The sequence below is a fragment of the Coptis chinensis genome, chromosome 9, assembly GCF_015680905.1.
Source record: "Coptis chinensis isolate HL-2020 chromosome 9, ASM1568090v1, whole genome shotgun sequence".
NCBI classification, from domain to species: domain Eukaryota; kingdom Viridiplantae; phylum Streptophyta; class Magnoliopsida; order Ranunculales; family Ranunculaceae; genus Coptis; species Coptis chinensis.
Genome location: NC_141464.1, coordinates 78,292,492 through 78,312,990, shown reverse-complemented (window position 1 = coordinate 78,312,990; position 20,499 = coordinate 78,292,492). Strand labels below are relative to the sequence as shown.

At 38.2% G+C, this 20,499-nt stretch overlaps 3 protein-coding genes across 12 annotated transcripts in view; all 3 read right to left on the bottom strand.

Annotated features, from left to right (window-relative positions):
* Positions 1-493: 493 nt before the first annotated feature.
* On the bottom strand, positions 494-4,577 carry LOC147478331 (protein trichome birefringence-like 41). The gene is made up of 5 exons (XM_086582546.1): positions 4,248-4,577; positions 3,166-3,337; positions 1,524-1,699; positions 1,240-1,398; positions 494-888 (listed from the first exon to the last, which is right to left on the bottom strand). Exons 1-5 carry the CDS (start codon positions 4,529-4,531, stop codon positions 591-593), a joined length of 1,089 nt encoding a protein of 362 aa, XP_086438672.1. The 5' UTR covers positions 4,532-4,577; the 3' UTR covers positions 494-590.
* Positions 4,578-4,916: 339 nt separating this feature from the next.
* Positions 4,917-5,533, bottom strand: LOC147478330 (18.1 kDa class I heat shock protein-like). Its single transcript, XM_086582547.1, has one exon. It carries the CDS (start codon positions 5,531-5,533, stop codon positions 5,069-5,071), a length of 465 nt encoding a protein of 154 aa, XP_086438673.1. The 3' UTR covers positions 4,917-5,068.
* A 798-nt stretch (positions 5,534-6,331) lies between these two features.
* LOC147478327 (iron-sulfur cluster co-chaperone protein HscB homolog) overlaps positions 6,332-20,499 on the bottom strand; it is a 35,431-nt gene continuing 21,263 nt past the window's right edge. The window contains exons 1-10 of one of the 10 annotated variants that reach the window (XM_086585334.1): positions 19,877-19,914; positions 19,640-19,649; positions 19,544-19,579; positions 19,169-19,198; positions 18,736-19,069; positions 18,543-18,639; positions 18,350-18,439; positions 17,590-17,655; positions 7,127-7,195; positions 6,332-6,915 (exon numbers count right to left, since the gene is read on the bottom strand). In XM_086585334.1, coding sequence (XP_086441460.1) covers positions 6,778-6,915; positions 7,127-7,195; positions 17,590-17,655; positions 18,350-18,439; positions 18,543-18,639; positions 18,736-19,046 — 771 coding nt within the window. In that variant the 5' untranslated portion in view covers positions 19,047-19,069; positions 19,169-19,198; positions 19,544-19,579; positions 19,640-19,649; positions 19,877-19,914 and the 3' untranslated portion in view covers positions 6,332-6,777. Of the gene's footprint in view, positions 6,916-7,126; positions 7,196-17,589; positions 17,656-18,349; positions 18,440-18,542; positions 18,640-18,735; positions 19,070-19,168; positions 19,221-19,335; positions 19,510-19,543; positions 19,650-19,876; positions 20,031-20,499 lie in introns of those variants that run through there. The other 9 variants (XM_086585331.1, XM_086585339.1, XM_086585333.1 and 6 more) reach the window with 9 other exon arrangements.

Sequence of the window (20,499 nt, the reverse complement as noted above, 5' to 3'; positions counted from 1 at the left end):
AAAAATCGAGGTTAATGTTGTTTCATGTCCGTACAACAAAACTACGAAACAGTTGTTGATAATAGAGCAAGAAATTGCTACTCCCTCATTCCCACAATAAGTAATTCTATTGGTTTAAATGACTACTAGGTTTTCATTTTTGTTGGGTTGAATCTAATGGTAAAAAATTGTCAGAACGTATCGCGAAGAGAATCTAACGGGCAACTATCAATGTGCTTGTCAACATCAGAAATACAAGAGGAGAGAGAGTATGGCCGGAGGAAAGAGAGTGTTGTAAGGAAAAGCAAAAAGGTCAAAAACCCATTGAAAATGTCAAAATTAAAAGGCACCACCGGTTGGAGCACAAGGTGCTTTTATCATGGCCAAATTAGGCAATTACCCTTTTACTTTGGAATGACCATCTTGAGAATAATATTAATTCGAAATTTCATAATATAATACAGGAGAGACTCTTTTTTTTTTTTTCGATAATGAATACAGGAGACTCTCAGTATAGTTAAAAATTGGTATCAAATAAAATTTACCCAACCTTGAAATTATTATGATCTAAGCAATATATCATTTCCTGATCCAATTCCAGCATTCCCTTTTTAAGGGAGAAGAGCATTGTACAAAATTTGGTTCCAAGTATCAGGAACCCCAGCTAGACACCAGTGGCTACAATCCATTCCCCTTTGTCCACCAAGACCATATATCGATGGATGTCCATCTTTCCTCAACTGCGACAATGTCGTTACGTCCAGTAGGTAGACTGGTTTAGATACTGTTCTCAATACATTCTTAAGCACTGCTAATGCTGGTGGTGAACCTCCAGGATACGTCGAGCCCTTCACTGGCTGCTTCTCTATCAAACAATTCTTGATATTCGGCTCGTCCCATTCACTTCCACTGGAATAGTAATCGAAATTAAGCATGAACACACGAACAAATCGAGAATAAAAACGTAATTACATGGCCCCAAAGGAATTTTTGCCATTTTTTTTCCTAGGGACATCTCCAATCTGTTAAAACATGTTTATTCAAATTTTTTTTATCTACACATATACAAGAAACAACACGTCAAGTCCTTACAGCCTATGCACATGGTACCTACATTTCCACTTTTAACATTAATTATATAAGCTATGTGCTATTCAATTTCATATTGCTATGGTAGAATTTCACATTTTATAGGATAACTGAATAGGAAATTAGGATTAAAGTTAGTCTTAAAAACAAACAGTGTGTAGCGAAGCTTACTTGTAATGAGATGGAGAAATCCCTTGAAAGAATACTTTGGTTTTTGTAGGATCAACATTTGTATCTACCCATTTGGCCCAAGTTATCAAAGCTTTCTCGAAGGCAACCACACGATTCATGTCTTTGTAAATCTTTGTTCCTTCTTCAATGTAGTCCCATCTGCAGCAAAAAATATAAATTGTTCGGTTGTAAGTCGAGCAACATATACTTGTAACTTCTACGATGTCCATAAAAAGGAAATTAATATCGTTCAAAATCATCGATCACGTGTTAGGAATTCGTACGGTTGTGTAGTGCCTCTGCGGTTCCACCAATGCCATGTGTTGAAGACCAGTGTGTCAATGCCTCTCCATGCATTGCCGCCCTCTATTGAGTTAAGTTTAAGAACGCGGCCAATTTTTTCACTCACCACATCCACTAAATACACGTTGCGGAGGAGGATCACTGATATGGCGTAATCCTAGAAACCATTTTCAAGCTTTGTTATGATTAGTCCCGAGTAACAAATAATTTTACACAACTGAAATAGTGCTAACTTTACTCATATCAGGAGCACATCTTATATGCATATAACTCAATTGTTAGGCAGCATTTCTCCAAAAGTTTCAATGAATTGAAGATGCAACTCAATTTCGCAGACTGGACATGGTGCAGAGGACTATTCGTGCACTTTGCTTTGCACAAAAGTGGCTAGTGAATTTTGTTCACAACAGTTTCTTTTAAGGCGGTTAGGGCTGGCACCTAATTTGTTCATAACAGTTGCCACCTCTATGTGTTTAAAGCATGCATCAAAACTCACACAACTTCCGTTAATTCAGACAGTTCTAATTCTTAATTCCAAAATAAGCTTATATGAAGGTATGTTAGAGAAACCAACCTGAATATTAGTTCATCTAGTTAAATTTAACAATGTATATGCATCCTTTAATTCAGTTGAAGAGGATATTGGCGGTAGAAATACAGTGTTTCAAACACATACTAATTAGAAAGTAGAAACTGAAGAAAGAGGATTCATGATGCCTGGAAGTTCTCGCGACTTTTTGTTCCCAATTTTTTAGTAGATTGGGCTTTTGTAATGAATTTCTATTGGATTTTTAACATTATAGTAGGCTTTTGTAAATAGAACGGGACCTTGTTTTTTTGCTTATTTTTGGGGGCCCTATGGGCTTAGATAGCATAGGCCCAGGGTCGGCACTGCTAAGTGTCGTAATACGTCCGATTCTTAGTGTTGTAAGAATTTGGTTTTGGTTTTTTACGGTTCTTAAAATTGTGGGAGTGTGGGACTATACCCATAACCATCGGTTTCTAGTGGATATTCTCAGTTCCGGTTCTTAAGAGATTCACTATTTATACATTTTTTTATTAATTTTATTAAAAAAATGTGTACTATAAACACAAAATACTGCATTTTTTTTTTTTCGATAATAACAAAATACTGCATGAACGAGTCACTTTTTAAATATTGATCATATAAGTAATTATGCCATTCGATAATAAGTTAAATAAAATCATATATTTAAGGTTATAAACTATATTTTTGTATTATTTATAACATTAAATATAAATGCTATGAAAACTATATATTATACTAATAAATAAATTTTAATAATATATAAATGAATGTTTTCAGTTTTTATATTTTTTATTTCGATATTTTTTATGTTAAAAGTATGAACTTCCGGTTCCAATTTTGATATGATTTTTTTGTTTAAAAACCCATTTGATTCCAATTCTATATAGTTCGGTTTTTTAAGTACCTATTTTTAAACAGTTCCTAAAAATAAGAATCGGAACTATGATTTTTTTTTCTTGGTTTAGAATTCGGGTCAAACAGTACCATCAACAATAATACTAATGGAGACATTTTTTTGTCTTATTCGAGTCATGACAAAAAATTGTTGTCATGAGACAATATTTAACACCTACCGTGATTGTGAATGTGGAAAGAGGGTCTCCTCTCTTCATGGTGTAGTTCGCTTGGGGCACGGCATTGTGAAGCAAACATATCAAGGATAGCCATTGGTTTAAGCTAAGTGAGTCCCCCACGAACATGATGCTTTTCCCCTTGAATCTCCTCAAAAAATCTACACCATCGAACCTACATTGATGGATGCAATTAGCCAAAAAGAAAAATAAAAAAGAGACAAGAAAACACATCAAAATATGCTAAAAGCTACACAGGGTTTCCTTTAACGAAAGAGTGTAAAAAGATGGCCGGACCCGAATCCAATAGCAGCTAGTGTTGACTGTGTTCACAAATCAGAACTTCACATTTTTAAATTCTTCAGTGCAACTTTTGCTTAGATTTCTTAACAAGAACATAAAGAATCTTTGTCACGTGAGAACCAAAAGTAGCATACAAACTTTTGGTTGATTTGTAATCATACATTATTTGATTATTGGTTACTTTCCTGCACCAAATAGGCTCCACACTTTGTCAGCTGGCATGTCTGTTTGGTTGATCACCATAACTAGTCATCACTGATCATGTGTTTACTGTACTGCGTTTTCATATTAAAATTCTCGTGTGAAATAATGCGACAGAGGTTGGGATTGTCCACATAACGATCAAGATTCAGAGGGTGGGTGTTGGGGATGAGTCCAGCTCTAAATAGATCCGATGAACCGGGTGCACGCCCTACATACCTAACAAGGATGATTTGTTAAGTTAGCCAAGTATAGTTGCCAGTGCTTTTATCACTTCTACATCCCACAACCATTTCCAGCAGGTCTTGTGATAAGGTCTGCGCCCACATCATTGCAAGTTGCAACGATAATTAATTGCATAACAAATGTCGGCAGTTTCTCAAGATGTTTGGTCTGGAAACACATACATCACTACTGGTTCATACAGTTTATTACAAGACCTTATCAATTACACAGAGACATGCACATGGTTCACACTGGCTCATAAGCAAAATACTTACTATACATCACTACGACACTACTATAGCAGGTACTGCATCATGTATAAGATGAGCAGAACCTTCAAAGAAGATGAGAAGTACCTGGCCAAGTCACAACCATTAGGCTTCCATTTGTACTTGAGGTACAAATTATCTGGTCGACCGTTCTTCTGGCAATTGAATTCCCGCTCAACGAATGGACACTTTGTTGAATCGTAAAGAGGGTATGCTCTATCAAAGATCCAACTACCATCGAAAACATTACAACTACTTGTTTGTAACCTTCCTGGTTTGTTGAGGTGCATCAGATTGGCATTTGCTTGTTGGATAAATATTATAAGGACAGCAATAGCTGAGAAACAATGGTAAGATGATGAGAATTCCATCTTTTGATCTGTTTAGATAGAAGAAGGAAAACGATGGGGTACGGTGGAAGTTAAAAGAAAATTTTGCATTCAGGACTTGATTTCATGAATAAATGCATATCCTATATCTAAGTATATATAGGATGTGAAATCTGAAAGGAACAACACTAACTGTGACAGATTTCATTAATAGAAGTTCCAGTTATAATAAGTCATAACTCATAAGTCATAGGTGTCATTCTAGTCCCAGCTAGACCGAGTCGACTCGCACCTCTGGGAAATTAGGATGAAGTTTTCTCTTGTGGTGACCTATTAATGAGCTTGACAAGGAGTTCGAACTGCAGATACTGGTAAGTATCGTTTAAAAGAGCGGTGATCATAATTAAGGAGTCCGAAACTTGGAATATTTTGGATGTGAAAGATGATTCATGTAGTTTATTCCAGTTACCATTATACGACCCATGACACTGAATATATGTTCATGCACCTGTGACCAATCTGCATAGTGCATATTACAATAACCGACACATATAATCACTAGTAATCAGGAGTTTCAAATTAATTCGATATCTCAACCAGTCTCCCATGGACCTTATTTTCTTCCTCCTTTGGTACAGTAACTGTGAGTACACCATTCTCCAACCCGGCTGTCACTTGATCAACACTAGCATTCTCTGGCAGCCTATATTTTCGTATGAACTTCCCACTGCTTCTCTCAACACGGTGCCACTTGTCATTCTTTTCTCCGACCTCCTCCTCCTTGTTTCGTTGTCCACTTATTTGAAGGACTTTCTGATGGTCGATTTCAACTTTCACCTCATTCTTGTTGAAACCTGGAAGATCGACCTTGAAAATATGCGCATTCGGTGTTTCCTTCCAATCAGTGTGACTGTCAGTGAACTTCGATCTCTCTTTAGGAATAATTCCTTCCAAGGGGAAGTTATGAAAAGGATCCCAGGAGTCCAAACCGAATGGGTCATGGATATTGATCCTAGGACCAGAGAATGAGGGAATGATGGACATTTTGCCAAAGAAACAGTCTGCTAGTAACTACGAACTTCTTTCTCCTGTGGATGAGTTGAAGAGAGTTGCATACTTGCATGACTATTTATAGGAGGAACTAGAAGTGGGCAAAGTGACTGTGTGTTACGTTTATGCGCTCCAAGAAACATCTAAAGGTTCCTACTGGAGAAAAGAAGAATGGGATGTGTGTGGTGGTTTTATGTTAGTGGGAAATGAGAAAAGCTAGAGGAACTGGGGAACCTTATCAAGTTATCAAAATGGAATAACTAAAATTCCTAATTGATAGAACACTGAAACTAAAATATAGAATATTCATAGTGGAAGGGCAGAGAAAAGGCAGGCATATGAGGATTTGGATTATAGCAACCAAATGGTGGTATCGGTCCCAACTCCCAACCCGCCCTTACGGTGACTAAATATTTATTTGGATCGGGAGCCTGATCAATGCAGACCTACAAATGCTCCTCCATTATATAGAAACTAGTGTATGAAAAACAATCATTTCTTTAAGGATTTAGAGCTCTATATTGTTTTTCCAACACCTTAACTGGACAACCAGACATACATCTCGACATACTGAACATAAAATTTAGACAATCAAAAATGCATTTTGCTGGCATAGAGCTAAATGCTGCTGCAAAAAATAAAACTAAAAAAAAATAATAATAAATAAACGAACCCTGACCAATCACCAACTGCTTAGTTGAATTTCTTTTCTTTTTTCTGGTTCTACTAAATACCACCAATATGACATCTTATAGATGGGATACATCTCAATAATCAGACTGCAATCACCGGTTTAATTATACTTCACGAATACAATGGAATATTTCTTATTAATTTCATTTTATACGATCACTGTGCTGTGAAAGTTACAAAATATAAAAAATATCCTGTAAATACTAAATAGTCACTTATTTTCTAGCCATACCTAGCATAAGTTGCAGACCTCTTGTATCAAAATCTACCAGATCAGATTCATTGCATCTAAAATCAATTGTATCATTGAAGTAATGACAAGTGAGCCCCCAAAATACCTCTTGGTGACCATACAAGAATCCTTGGAAAGACTGATTTTACACCTCATGAGAATCCTTGGGAAGACCAGGTGAGGAGTACAAGCACGTATTCACATCTTTCAGAAGTATCCCAGCTTCTCTATGACAGTGGGGTAATGGGTGAGCTTGATCTTCTCATTGACTCAGTAACTTGGTGAATAAAAGATTTAATAGCAATTAAATCTATCACAGCTTCTTTGTAATTTCTTCATTTATGCGGTGGTAGTATGTCATTCGCTGGATCGAAGAGATGGCATCTTCGTATTTCCTATCCTTAAAAGCATTGTCAAACAATTTAGACCAAGTTTTCATCTTCTCTTGTACCTTGAAAAAAGAAAATACAATATAATCATGTGTACATAGTTGGTCATATGACAACGCAGCAAGGACACCTATTTTCCACTAGCTTCTGCCAATAGCAGACGCATCCAAACTCAAATCGATGCACATCAGGTTTATGAGGTCAGTGTGTATATGCATTTGTTATACAGAGACAACCAAAGGTTCAAATCTGCAAGCTTCCAGGTTGTCTTACCTGATACTCAATTTCCTTAAGTGCTTGAGGACTAGTAGCCTCTTCAACAGCTTCCCTGAATTCCATCATCTGTATCAGAAATTACAAGAAGTAAAATGTCACATTAGTAAAAAAATATTTTTACCCAAAGAAAATAAAAAATTCAGATACTTTGTAATACACAACCAGGTTTGCTGCACAGTGGTAACATAACAACAATAGACCTATTCGATCATGGATTGCTAGGGCTTACCAGAACCCCAGGCCTACAAGAAAAAAAGGTTAATCATACGGAACAGTGTGGAAATTCATCTCTTGACCTCGTCAATGAGAACTCATTGAGATTTTCCACAAGAGTTGATCCTAACAGTTGTACACGTTGTTGCAGGGATTCTTCCAAACTGATGCTAGGGTCATGTTGAGAACACGGCAGACCAGCATACTATACTGGACTTCACCACCTCTCTTTCCTTGTGTAGTTTTTACCTTATTTGAACATCAAGGTATAGTACAAGGTAAATGAGTACTGTAATAGAAGAGGTAAATTTTGGTTTGGAAGACTCTGACAATCATCCAAGATAGTAACTTTGTAGAATATTGGTCTCGACTACCCAGGCTACCATCAATATGGCTGTATGTATTCTATTATTTCTATATAGTAGATAAATGCAGATGTCACTCAAAATGTACAGCACTACTCAGTGACAATATCTACGGCTCTCTTTGATTTAATTCAGCCGTCCATACCAGTTGTGGCACATGTATGATGTATGCACACCCCATGCCCCCATCAAATGTCTTGTTTATCTCTGGGACACAAAAAAAAAAACTATAAGAGGGATGGCTTGGTGCTTCTCTCCAAGTGTTATCTCCTTAGAACTCCTCCATATACAAAAGTGCACTTTATAAAATTCTCACATGTCTAGATGTATAATGGATCCGACTACAATTTTCTGATGGCTAAATTTGATCATATTAACTAGCAAGAGATTGCAAAAAGCATTCTCGTAAAGTCATAATTGTATTTGTCCACGGTACAGAAGTTCACACGAAATTGTGAACTTGCACAAATATTTCGGTTTTTGGTCATACAAGATAAGGGATTTCCAGCGGGACTATTGTAACATGATGAAGCACTTTGAATAAAAGTTTTGACACAACATGTATTTTGGTTGATTCCATCCTGTAACAATTCACATTTATTGCACACTTCCAAAGCTAACACTAAAAGCTTTTGATAAGATCTGGGCTGGTTCGGCCTGCTTGGTTGCATGAGAAACGATTTGAACATCAATCAAAGAGAAAGGAATTGATGAGATGATCCAATTTATAGGAGATGCCGTAAGCTCGCCCCTTTCTTCTTCGTATTGGGACTGCGCACTCACTTGAGGTTCCATTTCTTATCTATTACTTTCACTTTATTCATTCTTTGGCTTCGGATTCAGCACAATCAGAGCTTCTAGAGGTATGTCTCCTTTCAAGAACAATAAGTAGCCTAAAGGGTAGGTAACCAGTCTGATGGCCTTACTCGATCGATAGGTTTCTGTAGTATAGTAGCTTGTTTCATGTAGGACGGCTGCTTCCTCGATCCTTATGTATCAAATTCTGAATCTCAACGATGTATGAGCGAGCCGTCATTGAAGAGGTCAGCCAGGATATATTTCACCAATAGAAAAGGAAGAGTGAGACCTTCGGATCGAAGCCGCTGACTGATTGTCAAGCCCGCTCTTCTTCACAGGAGGGAAATAAGCGAATACGGGCAGCTGCATTGCCTTCTTGTGAGATCGTAGGATCAAAGAAGCAAGAAGTTTATTCAACCCGGGACATCCACTTTCTTTGCTGAATGGACCGCTGTTTCGAAAGCACCTATGTTTATCAAACCCCCATCTTTTTGTGGGTAGAAAGCAATTTGACTTATTAGCGCAGCTGGTATGAAACAAATCTCAGTGATCTGATGTCTCAATGCCCAATTCCGCCCGTACACCAGAGCATCGATTTGTCAAAACAGATCTTAGAGAAAAAGCAGTCAATGGGATCCATACTTGAAGTGGAATCAAGATAGAGCTGTCCAGCAGAAAGGGAAGTCGGAAAGTCAAAAGCAAGGTGTTCTCCTTTGTTCGTCCTTACCTGGTCTTATCCCTTCTAGCCGGAACAGGCAAAGCAAGTATGAAGTTATAAGGAAAAGAAGGCTACCTTAACTGGCTATTAACTGGCTATGCTAATGATACCCTTCCACTCGCCTTACATGAAAGTCAAACACTTGAAGAAAGCCTTATCTTTCTCTTTTCTTTAGCAAGGTCAGATTGGAAACAGACCCCCGTCCGCCCTACCCCCTCGTTCCCTTTCTTTTGCTTTCTCTCTTTAGCGTTCGAAGGGCTTCAAAAACGAACTCTTTCCCTCTGCTCTTGTAAAATGCTGAATTAGAGAAAACCAATGACAGAGAGGACTAAGCTGACAGCAGTGCCAGAAGGAGCCCAGCTCTGCATCTACTGCACTTCTACTTGATTTATTCACTTTCGGAGATTGCTACGCTCTCATAAGTTGATGTAGATGATGACGGCCCGTTGGAGAAGGCAGTTGGAGTTGGTGCAGCATGAGCTTCGGCAGTAGAGTACGACTGTACGAGTCCCAGGTGCAGGAGAGGGAAATGTAGCAAGATCTCAGCAAACAAAATTGACATAGGAGTGATTGAAGCGATTGGACAGCTTTCCTTGGCCTTAATCATATCCCTTCCTCTAAGGAGTGAAGTGTGAAGGAGAGAAAATAATTTTATCAAATAGGCTAGCTTCACTAAAGAAATTGACTATCAGAACAGAAACCATACTACCCGAAAGCATACCACCCAAACAAAGGATACCATCTCAGGCATAGCAGAAAGCAAGGTCAACCAAACCAATCTACCCCAGCCACCCAAGCTAATATCGCCGGAAGGAAAGGCTACTGCCTTGGCTACTAAAGAAAGGAGTGTTTAGGGCTTCGCCCTTTTAATCTTTTTTATTGTCTTTCCGGCTATTTCTCAAGAAAAAGATTCGTTCGGGTCCTCGTCCTTGAACAAACCTATTTACTATAAGAAAGCATACTATTCCCGGCAGAGGAGAAAACCTACCATACACAGCATCCCAAGAAGCCATCCAAAGCATACCATCGACAGAGTCCGGAAAGGGCAGGAAGAAAGAAAACTAAGTAAATCCTATCTTGAAGCAATAGGTTCACCTGAGAGCCACTCGAAAGGAGCAACCACGACTCTTCCAACTAGAAAGAATCTGAAGAAGGTGGTGAAGCCAGAGCTGGAATCAAAAAGTGCGGGAGACAGATCATGCACCTGTGTTACATCTTGGAGTTCTATCTTAGGGCTAGAGAGGGCTTTCATCTCATATTTGTTTTTAACCTTCTGATAACAACTTAAAGTCACTAGTACCCATGAGGAGAGGAAGGCACTCCTCGAGTCCACTACCCCGGAGGGAGCTCAGTAGTGCCATCCCCTAGGAAGAAAGCTATCTTTGAAAGAAGCGGCTGGCTTGGCTGTACCGAGTCGAGTCCTGAACAGCTCACATCTTGAAGAGGAGTAACAGGACGGGCGGCCCTCCCTCTGCTCGGGAGTGCCTTTCTCTCCGTAGGTAATAAGTTACACAAACTTTAACCAGACTATAAGCCAGGCCCGGCTTATAGTCTGGAGACTTGAATCTTGTGCCAGACTACTTACTATAGTCGCAGATGAATAGCGCTCGAATGAATATGCCAGCCAGTAGGTTTCTTTAATAAGCAAAATATAAGAAGAAGAATAACCTACTATCAGTCACCGGATTAGTAAGCTCCACAGTGGGGCCTAATAAGGCCGGACTCACCCACTTAATAGTAAAGCCCAGCTCTATATATAGATTCTTGCTGGCTTAATAAGTCCTCCAGCAGGCTATAATCATCAATAGATAGCACCAGGTTTCCTCAGTCTGGAACCATGCCAACTATCACAAGATTGGTTTGCAATTCTGAATATGGATCACGCCAACTATTCAATAAGAGGAGCCTGAGCCTCTGGCTCTAGTCGCTCATCTATCTACTGAATCCGGCAATAGCCGCTAGATTCAAGTAAGTGTGGCATTCCTCTTATAGCCCCACTATCCATTACCACTACCAATGAAGTTAGCGTGCTCAAGCAATAGTGGCCGTTTTGACTCTTCTTTTTGGGCTTTCTTAAGATTGATCAATGGAGGGGCCAACTCACACGAGATTGGAAGCACTATTAAGAAGCACTTATTAGGGTCCGGTCTGGCCCACTCAACTACGTCTCTGGTTTCAGCCGAACTAGTAGTTTGGACACCGCGTGGATTCATCTATTCATCTCCTGCTTTTGATAGCAAAGGCTCTATAAGCCAGACTGATTTAGGCAGTCTAAGTCACGAGCACGCGCTCCGTTCAGTTCAGTCTTGAATCTCTGACAATAGCGTTAGCAAGAGCTTTCCAGTTACAGGCTTTTGCATTCTTGACTTCGATCTGTCACTAGGCTCCCCAGAGAATCATTAGATTCATGATTTCGTACGAATGGGTAGTTATTAAGTGCAACTTCTGTAGTGCCTGGGAATAACTAAGACTGCTTGAGTCCTTGAAATGAGCTCTGCCAGCTGCCATTAATTATAACGGGTAGGTATGCCAGGTACTATCTTCTACTCGTATGATCTTACCTAAGAAGGTGTTCTGTAAGATTTTCTTCTATCTTGCCTTCATTCCCTAACTTGTAGTTGAATAAGGAATTCTTAACCGGAAGGAAAAGCTGTATCTCCTTGCTCTGGTAGCTCAAAGCCCACCGGTCGACCTGCTGCTTACTTACCTAAGAAAAAAGGGCAGGATTTGATTCATTAACTAAGCTCGCAGGCTAGCATAGTTGAGTATAGCCCCCAGAAGGAAATGAAATCCACAAATTAGAGCTTCCACTTCCTTGTAAAGAGGCTTTCTTGCCAGCCTTTTAGAGCAGTCCAAATGCTTGTCTCAGGTCCTATTCTTCCGAACCTTGCATTACCAGAGACAAATGAATAGAATTTCGCTAACACCCTTGGCTTATGTGATTGAGGACAGCACCTTCTTACTTTGCTTTCTCTCTTTAGCGTTCTGTCCCCTGTGCTTTGCTCACTTAATAAGCTACACACATTATTGAACTCAATGCCTATTAGTTTATGGTAGTTTATGGCCTAGAACACGGTTTTATACCTTCAAGGTCCTTAACCCTAGGAGTGTCCTTGAAATTCGTTTTCTAGGACTTCAAAAAGCCAATGTGTTAGTCCCACTAGTCAAACTAAAGAGAAAGCCGAAGGAGAAGCTTTACGAGCTAATGCATAGTTCCGGAATAGGAAAACGAATGTTAGTGCATACTATCTATGAAGATAGGAAAAGGCATTAGGAAACTTAAAACAGACTGGTAAGCTCATCTTAAACCCAGAATACTTCAGGAAGGAAACACAAATTCTTATTGCGTAGAGTGAAGAATGAAACCGAGTGTTCATTTCAGGCTAAGCAATGTATTCACTGAGACAAGCATGTCTGTCTCAAAGATAGCTGCATGATGAGCTCCTGACCTAAAACAGTAGCTTGCCTAGGAGGACTGGTATTCCCAAGAGCATGAATCGAACTACTGGACTCGAGGACAAGAAGGCATTGATTGGAGCGTGGCCCGTAGACATGTGGTAACCTGACTCCGTGAACTCTTGGCTATAGCCTGCGGAAACGGTGGCACTCCTCGACCAGCATCGAAGCCAAGATATCACTGCTGTGTACTGTGATGTTAAACCCATACCCCTAGACTGGCAAGTTAAGATAGAATTTCCCTTAGGGGTTGACTTATCCTTTTCTTGCCCTAACCTAGGCTTGTGTGGAACTCTTACTCAAAACACATGCCTATTTGTCCAACAGGACAGACAGTCCGGAGAGAACAAGAACAATCCGGAGCTACATACATTATTTCACTCGCTCACTTACTCTCAATGTATACCTCCCATAGCCCCAAAAAGGCGAAGGGAGGTATACATTGAGAGGCAGTGACTGAAAGAAACAATGAGTGTTGACTTCAAAAAGTATGCATTAGTGCTTTTAAGATTATCTTACAGTTTGTTTTAAGTTTCCTAATTCCAGACTTTACATTGAGAGTTTCTGATTCTCTAGTTACAAAGTCCTTTCGATGTAGCTGCTGCCTTCACTTCTGCTGCCTTAGCCTCTACCTTTGCTTCCAGTGCTTATGCCGTATGTTTCTGTCTTCTCTCTAGCGGATGGGTAAACCAAAGAAAATAGAAAGAATAAACCTATCCCACAAAAAGAGATATTAACTCTGATAAAAAGGATTTCATTCCAAGATTTTCTCTGATTTAGAAAATTTTAAATAAAGAGGATTAGGGAAATATGTTGACCCTAATAGGTGCATTCCTCCCTGGAAATATGAACCTCAAAGCCGGTTCTTTCTAGAAACCAATATAATCAATCAATCATTCCTTGTTTTAGAAAGAGGGATATTTCTTTATCCAGGGTATGGCAACGGGAGGATGTTGAATCTTTAGTCTTATATTGATTCTAAAAAAAGCCTAAACATAACAGCCATAAGTAACAATAGCGCAAAAGCAAGCGGAGGTGTTCCGCAAAAGGATACCAGATGCCTGGGGCTTCGGACTAGGAGCGTGCCGAAGTCTCTTAAGTAAGGTGAAATAATAAATAGAGAAATTGCCAATGACCCCGACGACTCCTACCGTAGCATTTAAAAATGCTAGATCTTATTCAACTAATGTTACTTGTACTGGTATTTATGGAAATTTGATTTCTACTGGTATTTCTAAGATGTTGAATTTAGGATCGAACGTCACTAATGGAAGGAGTCTCAATTTGTGTGGGTTGAATATTCATTGTATTAGGTGTTATAGTAGTATTTCTTTTAGTAGTATTAGGTTAAATAGTCGTATTTCTTTTAGTAGTATTAGGTGTTATAGTCGTATTTATTTGAATAGTATTAGGTGTTATAGTAGTTTTTCTGATAGTGATAGTTCTGATAATGAACGTAAAGATGAGATTTCACCAATTATTAATTTAAATAATCAACAAATTCTTGATCGATTTTGGAAGAACATAATTCACAAAATTGATGAAAAAAGAAAAATTTCTGAAAAAAAGAAAAAAGAATCTAGTGTGAGTCAATATCACAATATATTATTTCAAAGAATGTCCGAAAATGATCAAATTTTACAAAAGGATGGTTCCAAATACACTGAGCAAGAAAAAATAGACTTACAGTTGAAAATAGAAAGACTAACTATGATATTTGAAGAGGAAAGTATTTATAAGAATCATAAAAATATAATGGATTATGTAATAAATGATAATAAGATTACAGCTAAAGAGTATCTAAAGCAGCAAAAATTAACTGATGAGGATCACCATTGTATTAATGTCTTAGATTCATATACACTGGAAGCTGTAATGATTTATGTACTTGGGACTGTGTTCCACAATATTGCTTTCTCACCCATGGTTAGGGTATCTACTTTAATTGACCAGCTTGTATCTTTAGTACGATTTCAAGTTTCGATTTCAAGTTTCTTCGAAAAATAAAGATGAGAAAAAAGACAATTCCAATAAGGATATAAATAAAGATGAGAAAAAAGACAATTCCAACAAGGAAATAAATAAAGATGAGAAAACCAAAGAAAAAAAGAAAAAGAAAAAAAGTACAACAAAAGATTATAATATCGGTATCTACTTGGTAGAGTTCTTGTGTGACAGAAAATTGATCAATATAATTACAATTTCTGATAAAAAGTCAAAGAAAAATGTTTCTATTTACAGGAAATGTGTCGCTACTTTGACTATTGACTTAAAAGCGTTGCCGATGAAACTGAATCTTCCCAAGGTTTGTAAGCCAATGGATTGGGTATCTAAAAAGGCTGGAATTGCAAAAACATTAAATGATATAACAGGTGGTTATTTATGCAGACTAACAGGAGAAATTTATAATCGATTTAATCTATTTACTTCTAAGGATTATGACAATTTCTATATCAAGTTGAATAACAAAAAGAATGTTTGTGAAGTTTTGAATAAACTTCAGTCTCAAGTCTTTAGGATTGATAAAGAAGTCTTGAATCTACTTAAAAATCATCGTATTGATTTAGAAGCAGCTGGTATTCTTATAGATGGAAGACTGGCAGATGTCCCTATACAAGAAGCATTGGACGTATGTCGGTTGTGTTACATCAATGACTCAGAAGTGAAGGAGTATAAATTATCAGCTTTGTTAGACGAATTAGTAAAGTGGGTGCAGCGAGCTAGCTATGAATCATTCGTAATCAATCTTGCTACAGCATACCAAAACCATCCATTTTATCTGCCAGCGTTCATGGACTTCCATGGTAGAATCTACCGCGCAGGTATATTACATTTTCATGAGTGTGATATAGCAAGAAGTTTAATATTACTCTACAAAGAAGATGAAGAAATCAATTATAAAATGGAAGAAGAAGAAATAGTTCTTCTAAGAACTGAAACAGCATGTGCAGCAGCCTTTAAGTATAAACCTAGATCCGAAAACCTAGGTCAATAATCTTCATCAACCACTTCATAATCAGAATCAGGTTCAGATAAATTAATTTCATATCTAGATCCTATGAGAGATCCCTAAATAGAGCTTATAATGGAAGAAAGCAGCCAGCCCTATCACTGAACACAAACTATAGACTGAAGTTCCGTATCTTTTAGGCCTACTGGGATTAATAGCTCAAGTTTATTTGCCCCATCTCCTTTCTCTTTGGGAGCATAGTGAGCGGCCGAGCATCAGTTGAAGCTGTTGACTAAGTCGCATATATAGATCCCTATCGAGCTTATGCTTCTCATGATCGTGGTCGCCTTTATAGATCGTTATCGACGAATTAGGACCTTCGTGATTGAGACCTAGAAGCGTACCCCTCATCAAGGGCTGCTCTTCCAACTTCTGGTACATAGGCATAGACAGATCCATCCATTAAAGCAAGGGCTTTAGCATCATAAGTTTGAGCACCAGCTCACCTTCGCTGGCTTTCTTCTATCTGTTTAAGCACCACACACACCACCGGGCCTTCTTGTACCCTTGAATCCACAAGTACCGGCAGAGGACCCTCTGCAGTTCCTTTTTAGTTTTTTAGTGGAGAAGCTTCAGTAATTTCTCGTATATATCAATCGGGCGGATCTTTACCCTTTTTCTTCTTCTTAGCCTTCCCTATCGCTTCGCTACGCTCAGTCGGACTCCTTTTAGGAAGAAGTCCTCCTTCACTACACTACGTTCTCTTGAACTACTTTCTTTTCTTGTTGCTTCTCTTGCCTTTTGTGCCTGCTTTCTTTCCTATTGCTTGTGTTGTGCCAGTTGAAGGGGACAGTTGCTTGCTACTCCAACACCAGTAAGATTAGATAAATAGAAAAAGTAAGTAGAGGAGAATGACAGAGGTAACAGGACGGAGGGTTGGGGAGTCGAGAAGGTAAGGTGACGGTAAAGGTCTTACAGAACCTTTGCTTGCTTTCCTACTGGCAGACTTTTGCTAATACGAGGAGCAGGAGGGTTTTAGAACTAAAGCATTCCTACTGGCAGGCTTTTGCTAATACGAGGAGCAGGAGGGTTTTAGAACTACTATGACAATTTCTTGCTTTCCTGCCTGCTTGACTATTGCTTGTGTGCCTGTTCAATACCATAATGAAAACTAGTAGAGCGAGGAGAAGAGGAGATTGTTAACCAGAGGAGATAGTTACCAGTGCCTTTTCGATTGCTTGACTATTCCTGCTTGTGTGCTTTCCCGTGGCGAGTTAGTCCAATGCTATTGAATTCGCTCTGAGGGAGGGAAGGGATAATTTCTCTTTCTCTTTCTCGCTTTAATCCCAGTAGGCCTAAAAGATACGGAACTTCAGTTTATAGTTTGTGTTCAGTGATAGGGCTGGCTGCTTTCTTCCATTATAAGCTCTATTTAGGGATCTCTCGTAGGATCTAGATATGAAATTAATTTATCTGAACCTGATTCTGATACAAAGATTATCGATCTGGGTTTTCAGATCTTGTTTTTGGGGAAAGATGATGGGAACAGAGAGGATGTTGGTTTTCTTCTTTCTTGCTTGTGAGTGTGAGATCTAGGATCTCGATCTCGATCCACGAGACTAGCAAAAACTGCTACACGGCCGGTAGAGCGCGGTTTAACAGCAGTTTCACATCCCTCCGCGATAATCTATCGTCAGAGTCTGAAAATGATAGATTGAACTAAGGAGAAATGGGCTTCTAGCTCGTTTCATGGGCAGCATTGAGTATCGTTAGAGTCTTCAAACTACAGATTAGTCTAGGGAGAAATGGGCTTATAAAGAGAAGTAGCATCTCTAGCCAACGGATTCAGAAGACAGAGCTACTACAGAGGGGCCCAGAGAATCATTACTAATCCTAAGATCAACAAGAAGCATTCAGATACGGATGCATTACTGAACAGGAAAGAAGCTATAGAACTCACCTCAGCCAACAATTCCGGTTCTGACACTGTTTTTTCTTCATCCATGTGAACACCTTCCAGTTGCAACTGTCAATGACCAAATCATCAGAACTAGCATTCTGGACACTATTAAAGCCTTAAATGACAATAACAACTAGAAGAAAGAAAATGAAAACACGTAAACAAGGGACAACAGAGAGGAGGTGTAGCCATGAAGTCAGCAGCACCACTATCACAATCATCTATCAAAAGAAAGGAGGCAATAAAGGAAAAAAAGGAAAAATGTAGGAAAGAAGTGCGTGTACTGGCATGGATCCAATCAATCTTTGCCCTTTATATGCCAAAAAAGGTAAACCTAAAATCACTCTTCAATAAAGGCCTAACTAGTAGAATCCATTAGCCAATAAGTTCTTGTGCTCTTCTTCATTAAGTGGATGAATATAATAGGAAAACAAGGGAAACACAAAAATCATTTTTGCAGTGATAACCCCAGGATATTCGCAGTATATACCAACCGGAGGCTCCCCTAAAACATCTTAGTTCAGCAAAGGGTATTGTATACATATATAGTCATACAATATGCAACCAATATTTGAACTAGTATCCTTTCTTCACCCAAATGTAGACAGTATAGACAATAACAGAGAAAAGAAACTACAAAAGCCTAGCATTCATGTTCAACAAGAAGACCTAAAAAGCTAAGGTACAACAACTAACACCTGGAGATAACAATTCCTAGAAAAGAGAAACCGTAAATTAAAAAGTATATGTATATTCTTACAAGGTATATTGCCCTTAACAACGGCTTCCGCAGTGTTTGGTAGGCGTCAATGACAAGAGACGATTGTTTAGCAGCATATTCTCTTTCTTTCTAAGGGAAATACAATAACAATAATAATAAAAAAAAAAAAAAAAAGTCAGTTGAACTAAGAAAAACAAAAAAAATGAGAGAAACACACCAAAATAAAACAAACCTCAGATTTTGTATGAACCAAATCAGGATGCAGTTTCTTTTGCCAGTTTTTGTACTTGCTTTCAAGATGACTATCGTCTATGCCATAAATTTTCTCCCTGTTTCAATCAAAGTAAGCTTATAAAGTTATCAAAACATTAAAGAAAACACAATTGGAAATAAATAAATACAAAAAAAAAAAACTGAACACTCACAGGTGAAATATCTGGAAGTAATCAACAGAAGGATCAACCGGCTGAATGCTTCTACAAGACTGACAAGCAAGAAAAGGCTTCAACGTCGCAACAGCATTACAGTTCCAACATCTACTGCTACTTACATTGGAAGAGAAATTCTTTCTGGAATAGCTACAGTTTTCCAAAAAGTTATTTCCACAGCCCTTGGATTCTCTCAAGTTATAAGAAGAGTAATACAAAACTCTGCAAAACTTTTGCTTTGGAACCAAAATAGATGAAAAACTACCCCGGGTACGTAGAATTGAGATCAACAGTTTCTTGCTCCACATTTTTATTTTCCAATTTTACTTCCCTGCAATGGGCAAAAAAAAAAAAATTATGTGACAAAAAATTATCAAATTATGAACATGTATAAACAAAACAAAAGAGTACATGATTGAAGTAGCAATACCTGCTTGAAGAGGTTCCAATCCACTGCCACCTGTATAGAAAAAGGAACAAAACTAAACTCCGTGAGTTACTTCTGTTTTTCTAGTTCAAATCTAGACAATCTACACTAACAGATTACACAACAAATTAGATAAGTTTCAACATAGATTCAGTCATAAAGAAACCAACCAAATTCCTTTTTCCAATAACACATTTGTTTCCGACAATATTTTCATACTCAAAACGGTAACGAACAGATACAATTATATTCGCCGTCAAACTATTTCTCCTCTCTTGATATTGGTCCACCTAAGAATTTTGCAAGTTCAAAGTAGTGCCATGTGAAACTACACATTGAATGACCAATTTTACAGAGCACTTTAGTTAAGTAGTTTACCTGTATTTCGTGACACCACAGACATTTGCAGCTTTGTGTACTCTTCTTAGCCAGCGCATAATCTCATTCCTCCACCAAAAGGCATGAAATTGTTTGATCCTTGTCCCTTTTGAAGGCAACAAACAAGTATTAACGAAAATTGGAAATAGAAAATATTTAAAACCAGATTTGTATTAGTACTACTGCTATTGCTTATACAACAGATACACTTGAAAATGTTACACCACACCACCACGGACACAAAATATATACCAGCCCCCAAACCATTCAAAACTCGAAGAGGCAGTCAAAGAAAAAATATATACAAATCCAAAAACGGAAGAAAAAAAAAACCTTATGGTGTGGAAAAACTTTAGCTTGGTGAAGCAAAACAAGAGATGAGACTTGAGAGGAAGATGGAGAGGGGGCTTTTTTTTTTTCTCGTTCTTCTCTTTTCCTTTCCGTAAAAAATTTTGGATATATTTTCCATCAAAACAAACAGGCCCTAAAACGCACACTAAAGAGTCCATAAAAGAAGGCCCATAAGTCCTTGTTTTTTTTCTCCTTCCTGCTCAAGCCCATTTAGTTGCTCATACAAAGATTGTGTATTTGTGTAAATAGAGTGGGTGATCAGTCATGTGATTTTTCCATGAGTTAGTTTGATACATTGATGCTTGGTGTCTTAATATAGTGGAGAAGTTGATATGGATAGGACTACTTATTTAAGGTTAGAGACTTATAATTTACTTAGGATTTAGATATGTGATTTAGTTTGAAGGGATGTGTAATTGTGTAAGTTTGCATCAAATCATCCATGAGATCTTGCTAAAAAGAAAGAGAGTCTATGAATGGGTGGAATCGGAACATTTTAGTGGTAAAATGACTTTAAGTGTTTACTCCTTAATTTGGGTAGGGAACAAATTTTGCAGGACTTATGGGGAGGAAAGATATACGAGGCTATAGATATCACTTCCTAA